This window comes from Dasypus novemcinctus, chromosome 9 (assembly GCF_030445035.2).
Source record: "Dasypus novemcinctus isolate mDasNov1 chromosome 9, mDasNov1.1.hap2, whole genome shotgun sequence".
NCBI lineage: Eukaryota > Metazoa > Chordata > Mammalia > Cingulata > Dasypodidae > Dasypus > Dasypus novemcinctus.
In genome coordinates, this window is record NC_080681.1 from 59,491,879 (window position 1) to 59,506,685 (window position 14,807).

The 14,807-nt window shown below is 32.8% G+C and overlaps 1 protein-coding gene and 1 non-coding gene across 4 annotated transcripts in view; one reads left to right on the forward strand and one right to left on the reverse strand.

Moving 5' to 3' along the window:
- Positions 1 to 14,807, reverse strand: part of LRRC7 (leucine rich repeat containing 7) — a 641,808-nt gene that overhangs the window by 247,955 nt on the left and 379,046 nt on the right. For all 3 annotated transcript variants that reach the window (XM_071217384.1, XM_071217382.1, XM_071217383.1), the window contains one exon: positions 12,760 to 12,816. In XM_071217384.1, coding sequence (XP_071073485.1) covers positions 12,760 to 12,816 — 57 coding nt within the window. The remainder of the gene's footprint in view (positions 1 to 12,759; positions 12,817 to 14,807) is intronic.
- LOC111761982 (U6 spliceosomal RNA) lies at positions 4,541 to 4,645 on the forward strand. The gene has a single exon (XR_002795203.1). It is a non-coding gene; the product is annotated as a U6 spliceosomal RNA (small nuclear RNA).

Genomic DNA, 14,807 nt, shown 5'->3' on the forward strand with positions numbered 1-14,807 from the left:
GGCATAAATCTAAACAGTGAATGCTTTATATGAGTCACACCATCTTAATCTGATTACTTTTATTTCCAATATTGCTCATAAAATTATAGGACATTTTTAACTAGAAAAGATTTTTAAAGTTATTATATTCTAAAAAAGGGAAGTCTTTTAAAAATAGTGAGTAAAGTACAAATTTAAAGAGAAGAAGAAATAGAACTGGGATGCAATTGGGTAAAGTTTGGGGTCCTTTTGAATGTAAATAAAACTAAACAATGGAATAAGTAGTTTGGCAAGGAAAAAAATCATTGTACTTAAAGCTATGAAAGGACAAACTGAAATTTCATGTTACTAAAAGGAGAGATAAAATATGCATCCAAGGAAATTAAAGTCAGGAAGCTAATAGCTTACGTGAATTTTTATTTTTAATATTGCTCAGGCACTGAATCCTAAATGTCAGGGAAACTATAGCCATTTAGGAATATTCCCCTTGCGTCTGCTCAATGGAAAATCAAGCCTTTTCTGGATGTGTACTGAAAGACTTGAATTAACCCTGACTTAGTATAAAGGAGAGTAGAGACATGAAAAGAGCAGACAATCTATTGAGAGTTAGATAAATTTCTTCTGTTTTAGTGTGTCATAGTTTACCAAAGGGCTGCCGATCAAAAGTAACAGAAATCTGCTGGCTTTTATAATGGGGATTTATTCGGGGTTAAATCTTATCATTCCAAGGCCATAAAATGTCCAAATCAAGTGAGCAACAGAGATGTTTTCTCATCAAAGTCAGAGCAACTGTTGATTTGGGCATTGTTGCCATTGGTGAAGCAAGATGGCTGCTGATCTCTGAGGAGGTCTCTGCTTCCCCTGGAGAATCTACTTTCTCTTGGAGCTCAGCTGTGAGCAATCAGGCATAGGGCTTGTCTCTTTCTGGGCCTCAGCTCTTTGAGCCTCTCAGGTGCTTCTGTTTTCCAGCAGTCCTTTCTCTTACTCGGCAGATTCAAACATGGCTGCTCCCTTTTCCTGTATCTGTCTAAGTGAGACTTTCTCTATATTTCCATTTATGTCAGACCTGGAGATGGGCAGAGTCTAACCCTGAGTCATGCCTCACTGATGCAGTCCAATCAAAAGTTCTAAATTGATCTTATCAAGTAATCTAATGAAAGGATCCTCAACTGAATTTAATGCCATTAAAAGGCATCATACTCGCAGGAACAGATTAGTTGAAAACCACAGTATTTCTCTTTTTGAGATTCATAAAATAATTTAAAACTGCACATAGTGTGTCTTATTAAACCAACTGTCAGTAATAGGGTTGTTTGTGGCTTACTCACAAATAATGTTTTTTAATGATGTGGTATTTTTGTTACAATTGATGACATTATTATTAAATAATATAATTATGCTATTAACTTTAGCCCACAGTTTACGTTAGGGTTCAGCTTTTTGTGTTGCCCAATTTCTTGTGTGTGTGTCAGCTTATATACAACCTAAAATTTCCCCCTTTTTAATCTCTTTTCAAATATACAATTCATTGATGTTAATTGCATACGCAAAGTTATACCTCCATGACCATCACGTATACCAAAACTTTTCCACCACCCCAAACTGAAACTCAGGCCCTGGTAGCCTGAATTCTAGTTTCTGACTTTATAAATATGCATATTCTGCTTACTTCTTATAAGTGAAATTATATAGTATTTGTCTTTTTATGTCTGACTGATTTCACTCAACATGATGTCTTATAGGTTCATCCATGTTGTAGCATGTTTCAGAACATCATTCTTTTTAATGGCTAAATAATATTCTTCATTGTGTATATATATATATATATATATATATATATATATATATATATCACATTTTGTTTATCCATTCATTTGTTAATGGGTATTTGGATTGCTTCCACCTTTGGGCAATGCCATGAACATCAGTATGGAAATACCTGTTTGAGTCCCTGCTTTCAATTCTTTGGGGAGATATATCTAGAAGTGAGATTGCTAGGTCATATGGTATTCCTCTCCCTAACTTCCTGAGGAATAGCCAAACTGATTTTTACAGTGGCTGCACCATTTTACATTCCCATCAACCATGTACAAGGGTTCCTATTTCTCTACATTCTTTCCAACACAGGCTAGTTTCTGTTTTGTTTTGTTTTTTAATCAGTAGCATTCTAGTGAGTGTGAAACTATCTCATTGTGATTTTGATTTGCTTACCCAGATGGCTAATAATGATGAAGTCTTTTTATGTATTTATTGGCCAACTGTATATCTTCTTGGAGAAATGTTTATTCAAGTCTTTTGCCCTTGTTTTAATTGGGTTATCTGACTTTTTGTTCTTGAGTTGAAGAATTTCTTCATATATTCTAGAAATTAAACCATTATTAGATATGTGGTTTCCAAATTTTTTTTTCCATTTGGTATATACTGTTTGTCTATTTACCTTCTCAAAAAAGCCTTTGATGTGCAAAGTTTTTAATTTTGATGAAGTCCCATTTATCTATTTTTTTTTCTTTTGTTGTTTGTACTTTTGGTGTAAACTCTAAAAATCTACTGCCTATTTCAAGGTCCTGAAGGTATTTCCCAATGTTTTCTTCTAGGGCTTTTATAGTTTTGGTTCTTATATTTGTGTCTTCAATACATTTCAAGTTAACTTTTGTATATGCTGTGAGTTAGGAGTTCACTTACATTCTTTTGTACATGGTTATTCATTTCTCCAAGAAACATTTGTTCAAAAAACTATTCTTTCCCCACTGAGTGGTCTTGGCACCCCTGTCAATGATCAGTAGACCAGAAGTGTGAGAACTTATTACTGAACTCTCAATTTCATTGCATGGAGCTATATGTCTGTTTTTGTGCAAGTACCAAGTGGCTCTGATTACTGCAGCTTTGTAATAAGTTTTAAAATTGAGAAGTGTGTGTCCTTCAACTTTTTTTTCAGGTGTTTTTGTCTATTCAGGGATACTTACCCTTCCATGTAAATTTGATGATTGACCTTTCCATTTCTGCAAAGAAGTCTGTTGTAATTTTGATTGGGAAATGACATCTGTGGTGATTTGGAGATATATGAACCCAGATTAAGTTTAAATTAGTAAAAGTAGTCAATTCCTGAGGGTTTGAACTCATTTTGAAGAAGTTACTTCATTTAAGGTGTGGCCAACCCCAATCAGGATGGGTCTTAATCCTGTTACTTGAGTCCTTTGTATGTGGAATGAAATTCAGACACAGAGAGAAAAAGCCAAGGAGACAAGAAGCTGAAGGTCACCAGAACACAGAAGAGAAAGGAGAGGTCAGGAGAGTGTGCCATATGCATTGCCGTGTGTCAGAGGAGCCAAGGGCCGAGGATCTTTGTCAGCCAACCCCAGAATGCTATCATTTCTGAGGAGAAAGCATTGTATTTTCCAGTTCTCTCTCTGTTATTGATTTCTAGCTTTATTCCATTGTGTTCAGAGAAGATCTGTGTATAATTTCAGTCAATTTAAATTTATTGAAACCAGTTGTGTGACCTAACATGTGGTCTATCCTAGAGAATGATCCATATGCACTTGAGAAGAATGTGCATTCTGCTGCTTTTGGGTGTGTACGTCTGTTAGGGCTAATTCATTTATAGTATTGTTCAAGTTCAGCAATCAGGCAAACCTGGATTGTAATTCAGGACTTGATGCCCGTTTATGAGTTATTTAACTTCTCTAAACCTCAGTTTCCTATGTGTCAAATGTATGGAATACCATGATGTTATTTGGCTTTTGTGTTCTTTCCCTAGTTCTGCACAAGATTCGACACAATGTTCACTGCCCATATTTTTCTCAATCTTAATTATAAATTGAAATTATAGAAGGTTAAAAAATGCAATTGATTTAAAAGACAGAGTCTTTACTTTTGTAAATCTTGGAAAACACAAGCTTGATATTTTGGAAGGAAATATAGCAATTATATTCTTACCATGTATTATAATTTGGAGTGCTTTTAAATATATAGTGTCATAATTATCACCTTTGAATTAAAAATATAGCACCAGGTGAGAAGTAAAGAAAATACCTGATTCTAAGTATACTTCTCTAAAACCAGAAAGCATAAATATGGTCACTCTTGGTTAGTTAGCTTGTAATACTGTCACTTTTCATAAAGATAATCTAGAATATGAATGTGGCCATGGGTTCTACAAACTGACCATGCTGTATAAATTGATAATAGCATAAAGATATCTGATCATAAAAATACAATGTATCAGTGATATATTACAGTCAGAACGACAGAGTTAAATGAAACGTCATAAAGCTACTCTGTAAACTATGCCTGACAAGGGAAATTTTTGTCACACTAGCACTAGGAACCTATTGCCATATTTCGTTGAAATAACAAGTAGAGTACCACAATGACAAATGAGATAAATTCATTAATAAGACACTGATGAGAATAGAAAATGAGCTAGTCATACCTGTCCAGTTCAGGATACACATCAATTTATGAATTGTTCTTTATTATATTAACAGTGATAACTGGTAGTAATATAGATAACAAAGGGAGGCAGATGGGAAAAAAAACAACATTAAAAGTGTATTACACCGTGCTCACTTTAGCAGCACATATACTAAAATTGGAATGATAGGGAAGATTAGCATGGCCCCTGCACAAAGATGATGCACAAATTTGTGAAACATTCCATATTTTTTCAAAAAAGACCTAAATATTTGGAAATATATTCTATATACATGGATTGGAAGACTAAATATCGTTAAGATGTCAATTCTACCCAAATTCATATACAGATTAAATGCAATCCCAATAAAAATTCCACCAGCATTTTTTAAACAAATAGAAAACACAATTATCAAATTAATTTGGAGGGAAAAGGGACCCTGAATAATCACAAATATCTTAAAAAGGAAAAGGGAAGTTGGAGGACTCTCACTTCCAGACTTTAAATCATATACCTTGCTACAGTGGTAAAAACAGCACTTTACTGACATGAAGATAGACACATAGACCAATGGGACCAAATTCAGAAACAGACTCTCACATCCATGACCAAGTGATTTTTGAAAAGCCCGTCAAACCCACCCAGCTGGGACAGAAAAGCTATTCAATAAATGGTGCTGGGAGAAGTGGATATCCATATCCAAAAGAAAGAAATAAGACCCCTATCTCACACGTTATACAAAGATTAACTCAAAATGGATCAAAGACTTAAAAATAAAGACTAGAACCATAAAACTCCTAGAAGAAAGTGTAGGAAAAAATCTTTAAGACCTGTGGTAAGTGTTGCATTCTTAAAACTTTCACTGAAAGCACAAGCAATCAAAGAAACATGGATGAATGGGATGTCCTCAAATTTAAACACTTTTGTGATTCAAAGGACTTCATCAAGAAGGTGAAAAGGCAGTCCATTCAATGTGAGAAAATGGAAACCACATATCCAACAAGGGTTTGCTTTACATTCTATATAAAGAGATCATACAACACAACAATAAAAGACCAAGCAATCCAATTTTTAAAAATGGGTAATAGACTTAAACAGATGTTTCTCCAAAGGGGAAATACAAATGCCCAAAAAGCACATGAAAGAATGTTCAACATCACTTGCTATTACAGAAATGCAAATCAAAATGACAATGAGATAACACCTCACGCTAGGTAGAAAGGCCATTGTTAAAGAAAAAAAACAGAAAACAATAAGTGCTGGAGAGATGTGGAAAAATAGGAACACTCTTTCACTACTGGTGGGACAGTTCGTGGACAGTTCGGTGGCTCCTTAGGAAGCTAAATAAATATAGAACTGCCATATGATTCAGCAATTCCTCTTCTAGGAACATATCCAGAAGAACTGAAAACTATGACGCAAACAGACATCTGCACACCAATGTTCAAAGCGGGTTTATTCACAATTGCCAAAAGATAGAAACAACTCAATTGTACATCAACCAATGAATGGATAAACAAAATGTGGTTTATACATATGATGGAATACTATGCTGCAGTAGGAAGAAATGAAATCGAGACACATAATAACATAGATGAATCTTGAAGATACTACACTAAATGATATAAACCAGACACGAAAGGACAAATATTGCATGGTCTCACTAATATGAACTAAATTCAAAGAATAAACTCATGGAGTTAAAACCTAGGAGATAAGAGGATGGCTGTGAAGGACTACTGATGCTTAATATATATAGAAGTTTTAACTAATTTGATTGTAAAAGTGTGGAAATGGATAGAGTTGATGGTAGGTAACACATTATAGTGAGTAGTAGTTGGTTTATAAATGGGATTGTGACTGAAAAGGGTAGTCTAGGGATATAAATGTCAACTGAAAGAAAGCTAGAGAATAATCTAGGGACTAGATAACACAGTGAACCCAGAGGTCAATGAGAATTGTGGTTAATAGTACAAATGCAAGAATGTCCTTCTGTGAACTAGAACAGATGTTTGTTACTATTGCATGATACAGAGATGGGAATGTGGAGAAGCATGGGAAAAATACAATTAATGTTACCTATGGACTATAGTTAACAGCAATACTATAATATTCTTGCATCAAGGCCAAAGATGTACAGTGTTAATAATAGGGAGTATGGAAAAAATATGCCAAATGACGCTAAGGACCACAGTTAGGTAATAGTCTGATGACATTATCTTATAATCTGTAACAAGTGCTCCACAATGCTGCGGTATGTTGGTGATAGGGCGCTGTATGGGAATTCTACACATGTGCATGACAGTTTTGTAAGTTCACAATTTCTGTAATAAAAATATATTTAAAAGGTACATATTTCAGATGAGTCTACCCATACAGTAAACTTACTTAAAAAGAATAAACAAATTTATATGGAAATTAAAAACATGTTATTTGGAAATGAATACTTTAGAAATATGAGTGGTAATTATGTTTATTGAGTATTAATTGCCACTAAAGGTAGGTCAGAAAATACATATATCACTCATATATATATATATACACACACACAACATTTTGCACAGAAATGCTGACTTTTATAAATATTAAGCCTTTTAGCACATAAATGCAAATTCTTCTCACTCTCAATATCTCTAAGTATTTCAGAACTGAAAATAAGTTTCCCTTTGTTAAGAATGATTTTTATTAAGGATGTATCTTTGAAAATAGCTTTAGCTTTCCAAAATAAGTTTTTATACTGGTAAAAAAAATTTGCAAGGACTAAACAAATAATTTTGGTTTTTGTAACCATTGGAGAGAAAATTTCGAACTTGATGCCCCTTCACCTCCAAATAATGTATGTATATTTCATGCAAACAATGACATTCTCTTACATAACCATAATATAACCATTCAAATCAGGAAATTAATACTGATAGGTTAAGGCCATTTATTTCTCAAATGCTATTCAAGTTTTGCCTGTTACTCCAATAAAGTCTTTTATGCCAAAAGATGCAGTTTAAAATCACATTGATCTTAGTTTTCGTCTCTATAGCCTTCAACTCACAGTAGCCCCTCAGTCATTTCTTGGCTTTCCTGACTTAATTAGTCTCTCATTAATAATGCTTTAAGGTAGCTCTGGTTTATTTATATCTATAATTCAAGAAAAATTTTTCTTTTTTAAAGAGGATTCCACATAAGGTAAGCTGTACTGGTGCTGTGTGTGTGTGTGTGTGTGTGTGTGTGTGTGTGTGTGTTCAGCTCCTTAGGCATTCACAGAGGGAAGTACTATAGAGGTTTGGAATCTTTGCTTACAGGGGAAATCACCTTAGTAAAAGCAATGATGTCTAAAGAATAAAGTCATGCAAATAAGTGATATACTACTAACTAGTTCTCAAAAATACTTATTTTAGTATTTTCAAAATATCACATATGCTTGTACTTGAGAAATTTTCCTTTAAATTATTCCTTAATGATTTTTTATTAAGGAGAGTTCAAAAATCTTTACAGATGATAATAAAATATAATTCTACTAATAACCCAAAGGGACTTCTGCTCAATAAAATGTTCTCTTCTTGAATGAACACACAAGAAACAATTTTATGATTACCATTATCCATTTGAAAAATTTGGTTTCCTAAGTTTGGGAAAGGGCCTCTCTTTTTTGGTATCCTTTCATAGCATACTAGGTATTTTAATGTGGCTTATGTTATATAAAGAGCAAAATATTCCACTTCTAGGTAAAAATAAAATAGTGAAAAATCACAATAGGCCATGAATATATTGGAAATGGATAAAATTAGAAGTTTAAAATGAATACATTTCTATATTCCATAGCTTTTTGCAGAATCTCAAAAGTGTCCATGACCCCAAGAGTCACTACCTTAGACTTAATTTTATCTCAATAGTTTGAATCCCTTTTCCCAACCACTTATAGTACCTTACCCACCAAGCTCATGTTTCCCCCCTTTTGGGATTTCTATTTTCTGATATTTCCCCAGCAAATCTGCTGGACCATGTTTGAAATATTCCTTTTTCAGTCAATATTTTATGTCAGCAGGCTGAGGAATCATACTTCATGCCTTGTGCATCCCAGGCAGACATGAATATTGGCCTGGTCTATTTTATTCTCCTATTACTTCCTATTTTCACAGATACATTTTACATAATATCATAGTTTATCTCAAGTTGAAATAAAGTTCCTCATAGCCTTAATAAATTATTAGTGGATAAGACCATTGCTTAACTTTAAAGTACCAGACAAATTCTCATAAATATAGAACAGTTTTATTTTAAAATCAAACCCACCATTATTGCCTACTATTTACATGCTATTGCATTACTTCTGTAGAAATGGATCCTCAATTTCACTATAAAAAATTTTCATCTTTTTATTTTATTTTGTAATATAGTTTGTTCTTGACTAAATGTATCACAAAGCAAAGAAATAATTTATGCTACTTTTGGATTTTCTTCAGTTGTTAATAATAATTTCTCTGATTCAGAATTAATTTTTCTCCCCTGTCATTCCTTGTTATGTGTAACTTGAGATCATTTGAGTATTTGTGTGTCTAGATTTAAAACTCAAGGTTGGGTTATCAGCCAGGAACAATGCCAATGATTTTTCTTAATCTGATTCCATTGCTCAACAAAGACTCAACTGATTATAATAATTGTCTTCCCATATAATTTTGCATGAGGAAAAATTATCAAGTGTCACAAAATATCCAGGTAACATTATAGCATTTCGCAAAGTGAATCAATAAATTCATATTCTTATTTGTTTACGGAGTGTCTCCTATGTACCAGGCACTCTTTTAGACACTTGAGATACAGTAGTGACAAAAAGGAAAAAACCCTCTTAATAATGGAACTTACATTCTCCAAGTAATCTCCAAGTAAGTAGAGTCAACATAATTCAGAGAGCTGTAAGTGCTATGAAGAAAATTAAGTGGTATAATGAAATGGTGTAAAGGCCAAGGGGAAACTAATTTTACATAGCACTATCAGGGAAGGCCTCTTAGTAATGTCTGAAGTAAAGTTTGAATCAAAAGGAAAATGTAGCTACACAAAGAACTGTGGTTAAGAGCCACAGGCAGAGAAACAGCAGTACAAAGTATCTTAAACAGAGGTTCTTAACATTTTTTGTTCCACAGCCCCTTTGCCAGTCAGGTGAAAACCACGGACCCCTTAGTAAGTCCACACTACACTGTATACTATTTAATAAATATATCACCCCTGCAAAAACATGTCACCACAAGAATAATGTTTTATTTTGAGTTTCAATTCAAGCTCATGGACCCCTTGTTAAGAACCCCTGCTCTAAAAGGAAGACAAACTTGTGTTCAGGAGGAAGATCAATATAGCTAAAGAATTCTGGAAAAGGGGGAGAGTTGTTCTAAGATAAGGACTCGTGTGAATTTGATTCATGTGAGTCAGTCTCCTGAAGCTGAGGCATTCTGGTGCAGTGTCTAAATGGAATTTCTGGACCTGCCAGACTGAGGACCAGACCTGGTGTAGCTAGGAATCCTCTCTGACATCCCCAGTGATCCCTGCCTCCAGGTAATCACACTCCTCCTACACCTACCATGTTTGGTCTGTGCCCAGTGACATGAGAGGACTGTGTTATGTTACTTCTGATGTTAAAAAAGCCCACAACTTTTGTCTTTTGTGCTCTTTTTCTCTCAGATCACTAATGCTCAGTTTTACCTTAACCTAGCATTCATTTGAACTCTCTCTATTATCTCCACATTTTATGACTACCCCTAAAAAAGACATAGTTAAGAGGATAATTCTAATATAAGCAAAAATTGTATCATGGAATCTAAAGGTTTTTCTTTTTGGTTGTCTAGTATTTCAGATACTCAATGTCTTCAGTTATGACAAATAATCAAGACCTGGCTGTTTCAATGATTTTTAAGCAAATGAGTATTAATTTTCTAATTCATTCATATATCAAGAGGAATAATTAAAAGAAATTTATAATACTAATTTCTATTTTGTAACAAAGAATTGATCCTAGAATCTGCTTACATCAAAATGTCTCTCTCACTCTGCTTAACGAATTCACATTTTATTTTAATACATGTTCAACTATAATTCTTATGTTGTTTTGACTTTTTGCACAGGCTGTCAGGCATACAGATTTTAAGACGGAAAATGAAAACAAAAAAATCACTGAAGACCACAGCATCCTGTTTGTATCCCTGAGGAAACCATGAAGTATCTTGTCTAAGTACAGATAAATTTAAAATTGCTTTTCCTAAAACTTCGTATCTTCCTCTATTTTCTTTGGAAGAACAAAATAAAGGATACTGGAAAGCTCTCACAGAGCTCTAAGTTGTAGGTCTTGATTGGTGATCAAAAGGTACTATGTATTAGGGAATTACCTTGTGAAAACACACTTTATTATTAAGACAGAACTTATTTCTGCAATTCTCGTTCTACAGACAACAAAAATAAAATAGAGTTCTTCACTTTTTATGTCAGTTCTTAGTTTTTCAGAATTTTGTCTATAAGTTATGACATGAACATACCATATGTTAAAAATGACTTTGAAATTGTTCCTTAAATTATAAAAGTTGTAGAGATACACAAGTTATATATGCATAAACGTCTATTAAGGAGACCCAGTGTCATATCTGTAGATCTTTAGAAGATTTTGATGCCAAACATGGTTTATACATTTTATTCTATTTATTTTATTCCCACTGAAGGTCACACTATCAAAGCTTACAGAACACCCATGCACAAATTATGAGCATTATCCCTCATTATTCTGAATTATTCACAAAGCTATCTCATAGTAAGCCCATATTACCAATTTATGCCAGGCCCAATTTTATTTTGACATCAGAGCCACTCTTAGAGAACAGAGCGAAAAAGGATATTTCCTCATACACTCAATATATTTTCCTTGACTCACGCATATTTAGATGAAGGGGACAATTGCCCTTCACCATGGTTTAGCTTCTACTCAGGCATGTTTCCATCTACTTTAAACGCAGCTAACAAAAGCTTTGTTGATGGAAATGGTGGCACTAGCTGCTTTTGCATGAGATTAATACTTGAACAAGTAACAGTCTTAACCTTGTTCCCACATCTGTTTATGTCCCCAACCTGGGTGAGGCATAGGCTCATGCATAATGCTTTGTCTTAAAGAAAGGCATTGCTCAAAAGGGCAGGTGCTGAGATATGGAGATATTTCCTCCTTCCTATGTTTTTTCTTTGTCTTCCACTTATGGAGGAATGAATAAATGTTTTCTTTCTGTGTATATATTTAAATGGAATCTATATAAATAATGAAAGATATATATTTTATTGATAGACTTTTCATACACAGAGTCTACTGAAGGTATTTTTATTGATACATTGGTAAAAAAACAAAACAAATTCTATCTAGTTTGCTTAGGAAAATAATTTAAAAAGTAAAAATTAAAATTTAGTTTTGGTTCAACAAAGGGTAGATCTCTATAAGTCCTGCTGATAGATTTGAAAAATCAACCATTGTACTCAATAAGCTTCTGCCATATTTCAGGAGGCTAAGAATAGCCATATGGTGCTTTCAATTTTTAAATTATGATATATACAAGCTAGATTGATTTATATGAGTAAAAACAACAAACAACTCTCCATCTTAAAAAATATATTGATTCTAAAAAACTAATGATTCTGTATAACATATATTAATTGCTACACAAGAATAATGCAATGTGAAGTGAAACAAAGCATTTTATTAAACATTGCACAAATTTGGAGGGAGTGTTTTTTCTTGATTTTTTTAATAATTAGAGAAGTTGTATGCTTACAGAAATATCAAGCATAAAATATAGAGTTCCCCTCTGTATTGGATTAGTTTTTATTTTTGATAAATTTATTCTGATCTTCTATACAAATCAAATTTTGAACAGACTAGTAAAAAGGGACAGTTGGAAAGAAAGTATAAATATATCTTTTTCTCAAACCATTTTAGGATCTCTTTGAAGCACGAATCTCTGATTTGTGTTATTTTTTTTTTCTGAAAAATTCTGGCATATTCTTGTTTTAGAAACTGAAAAATATCACAATCCATAAATTAGCTTGATGTATTAAACATCCTTTTAGGTTGAACCATTTGAAAATTTGAAATTATCATTCACTTTGAAGTGTAAAGGTTGCAAGTTTCTATGTTTCAATGCAATAATTTCATAGTGTGCATATATAGCTATGAGAAGAACCTTAAATGGACACCCACCTTTACTTGTTTTATAAGTTTTACAAGGCAGAATTCATTCTTATTTAATATGCAACTCTTATTATATACTCTACTTTTCAGTCTCTAGCAAAAATAAAAAAAAGTAGTCATTTTGAATCACAATTCGAAATTTATAAAATATACAGTCACTTACTTTGGTAGAGTTTTCAAGTGATTTTCTCTTAACTCCAGGATCCTTAATTTGACAAGTCTACAGAAATAAATTTAAAAGTTGTTTCGAATATCAGTGAATTATCATTATTATCCAAACAACTATGAACCATGGTTAAATATTTTAGATAAATATACAGATTGATTATGAGGAGGGTTGTATCAACATTGTGTAAAAACAAAATATCACTTTCCTAAAAATAATTAATACCTTTCAAATAATATCATTGATTCCATGTGTTCTAAATTTTCATATAATTTACAAAATATTTTCACTACTATTTCATTTCATTCATTCAAAAGGCATTTATTGAGTATCTACCAAATAACGGGTGCTATGTTCACTGGAACATGCAAAAGTTTCCCTCAATAACATTTAAATGATCTTGTAAAGCAAATAGTATAGCATAGCAGTAAAAATCTTGGGTTTTGTGGTCAGACAGATCTGGATGAAATCCAGACTCTCTTATATTCTGTCTTTGTGACAGAGGTTAAATGAATTAATCCCTCCTAACTTCAATTTCCTCATCTATAATAAGTACAAAACAGTACCAAATTTATGGGGTTTTGAATATTAAATGATGTAACACATGTAAATTATAATGCTTGGCACATGATAAATAGCAATAAATGTTACCTGTTAATATTATTATTCATTACCTTAGTGGAGAAATACGATAATATACCATATTTCATCAACTCTAAGATGTACATTTTAACATTTCTGAAGTTGGTATGCATTTATAAATCTATGGCATCAATTGTGCTGTGATAATACTGGAATTGGGTAAATCATGTGATAAGGATGAAAGATGATCATAGTTTCTGTTGCCTAGGTAAAGTTGTGATTAGGAATGTATTTTACATTTAACAATTTGTTAAGGTTTGCAGTCTGGGACATACTCTTATTATTCATGTCTATACTGAGCTTTAAAATGTACTGGGCTGAAGCTATTTAGATTAAATATTAATTTGATTTTCCAAATTCCTAATGTTTTGGGGATATTTCACTATTTGAACTATTTTACCTACAATCTCTTATATTTACTGTGTTTTTAGGTATTCACCTAGGTATCTTTCCCTTTCCTCTGTTTTGCCTTCTATCAAGTTTTCAATTAATTTTAACCTACATTTCATAGTCTAACTCCATAAATCTACTCATGTTATTTAGTTCTTATCAGGAAGACCATACAATATTCGTCTTTCTGTGTCTTGCTTATTTCACTCCACATAATATCCTCAATATTCCTCCATGTTGTCGTGTGCTTCCCAAATGATTTCTCCTTACAGATGAGTAATATTCCATTATATAAATATATCATATCTTGATTATATTCATCAATATATGGACATTTAGATTGTTTCCATCTTTTAGTGTTTGTGAATAATGCCACTATGAACATGGTGTGCAAATATCTGTTTGCGTTTCTGCTTTCAGTTCTTCTGAATATATTCTTAGTAGTGGGAATTTTTTCTAAATATATATTTTTAATTACAGAAGTTGTGAACTTACAAAACAACAATGCATATGTGTAGAATTCCCATAAAACACTTCACCACCACACCACACCATTGAGGAACATTTGTTACCAATTATGAGATATCATCAGACTACTACCATTACTATGGCCCATAGCATATATTTCCATATGTTTTCCATACCCTTCTAATGTTAACACAGTACATCTTTGGCTTTGTTACAAGAATATTACAGTATTGCTGTTAACTATAGTTCATAGGTTACATTAATTGGATTTTTCACGTTTCTCCACATCCTCACCATCCTGCAATAGGGATGAACATCCACTCTATTAATAGTTCACAGAAGGACATTCTTGCAGTTGTACTATTAACCACAATTCTCATCCACCTCTGGGTTCACTGTGTGATTCAGTCCCTAGATTATTCTCTAGCTCTCTTTCAATTGATATTTACATGCCTTGACACCAAAGGACAAATACTGCTTGGCTCACTAATATGAACTAAATATGAAGAATAAACCCCATGGAGTTAAAACCTAGAATATAGGTT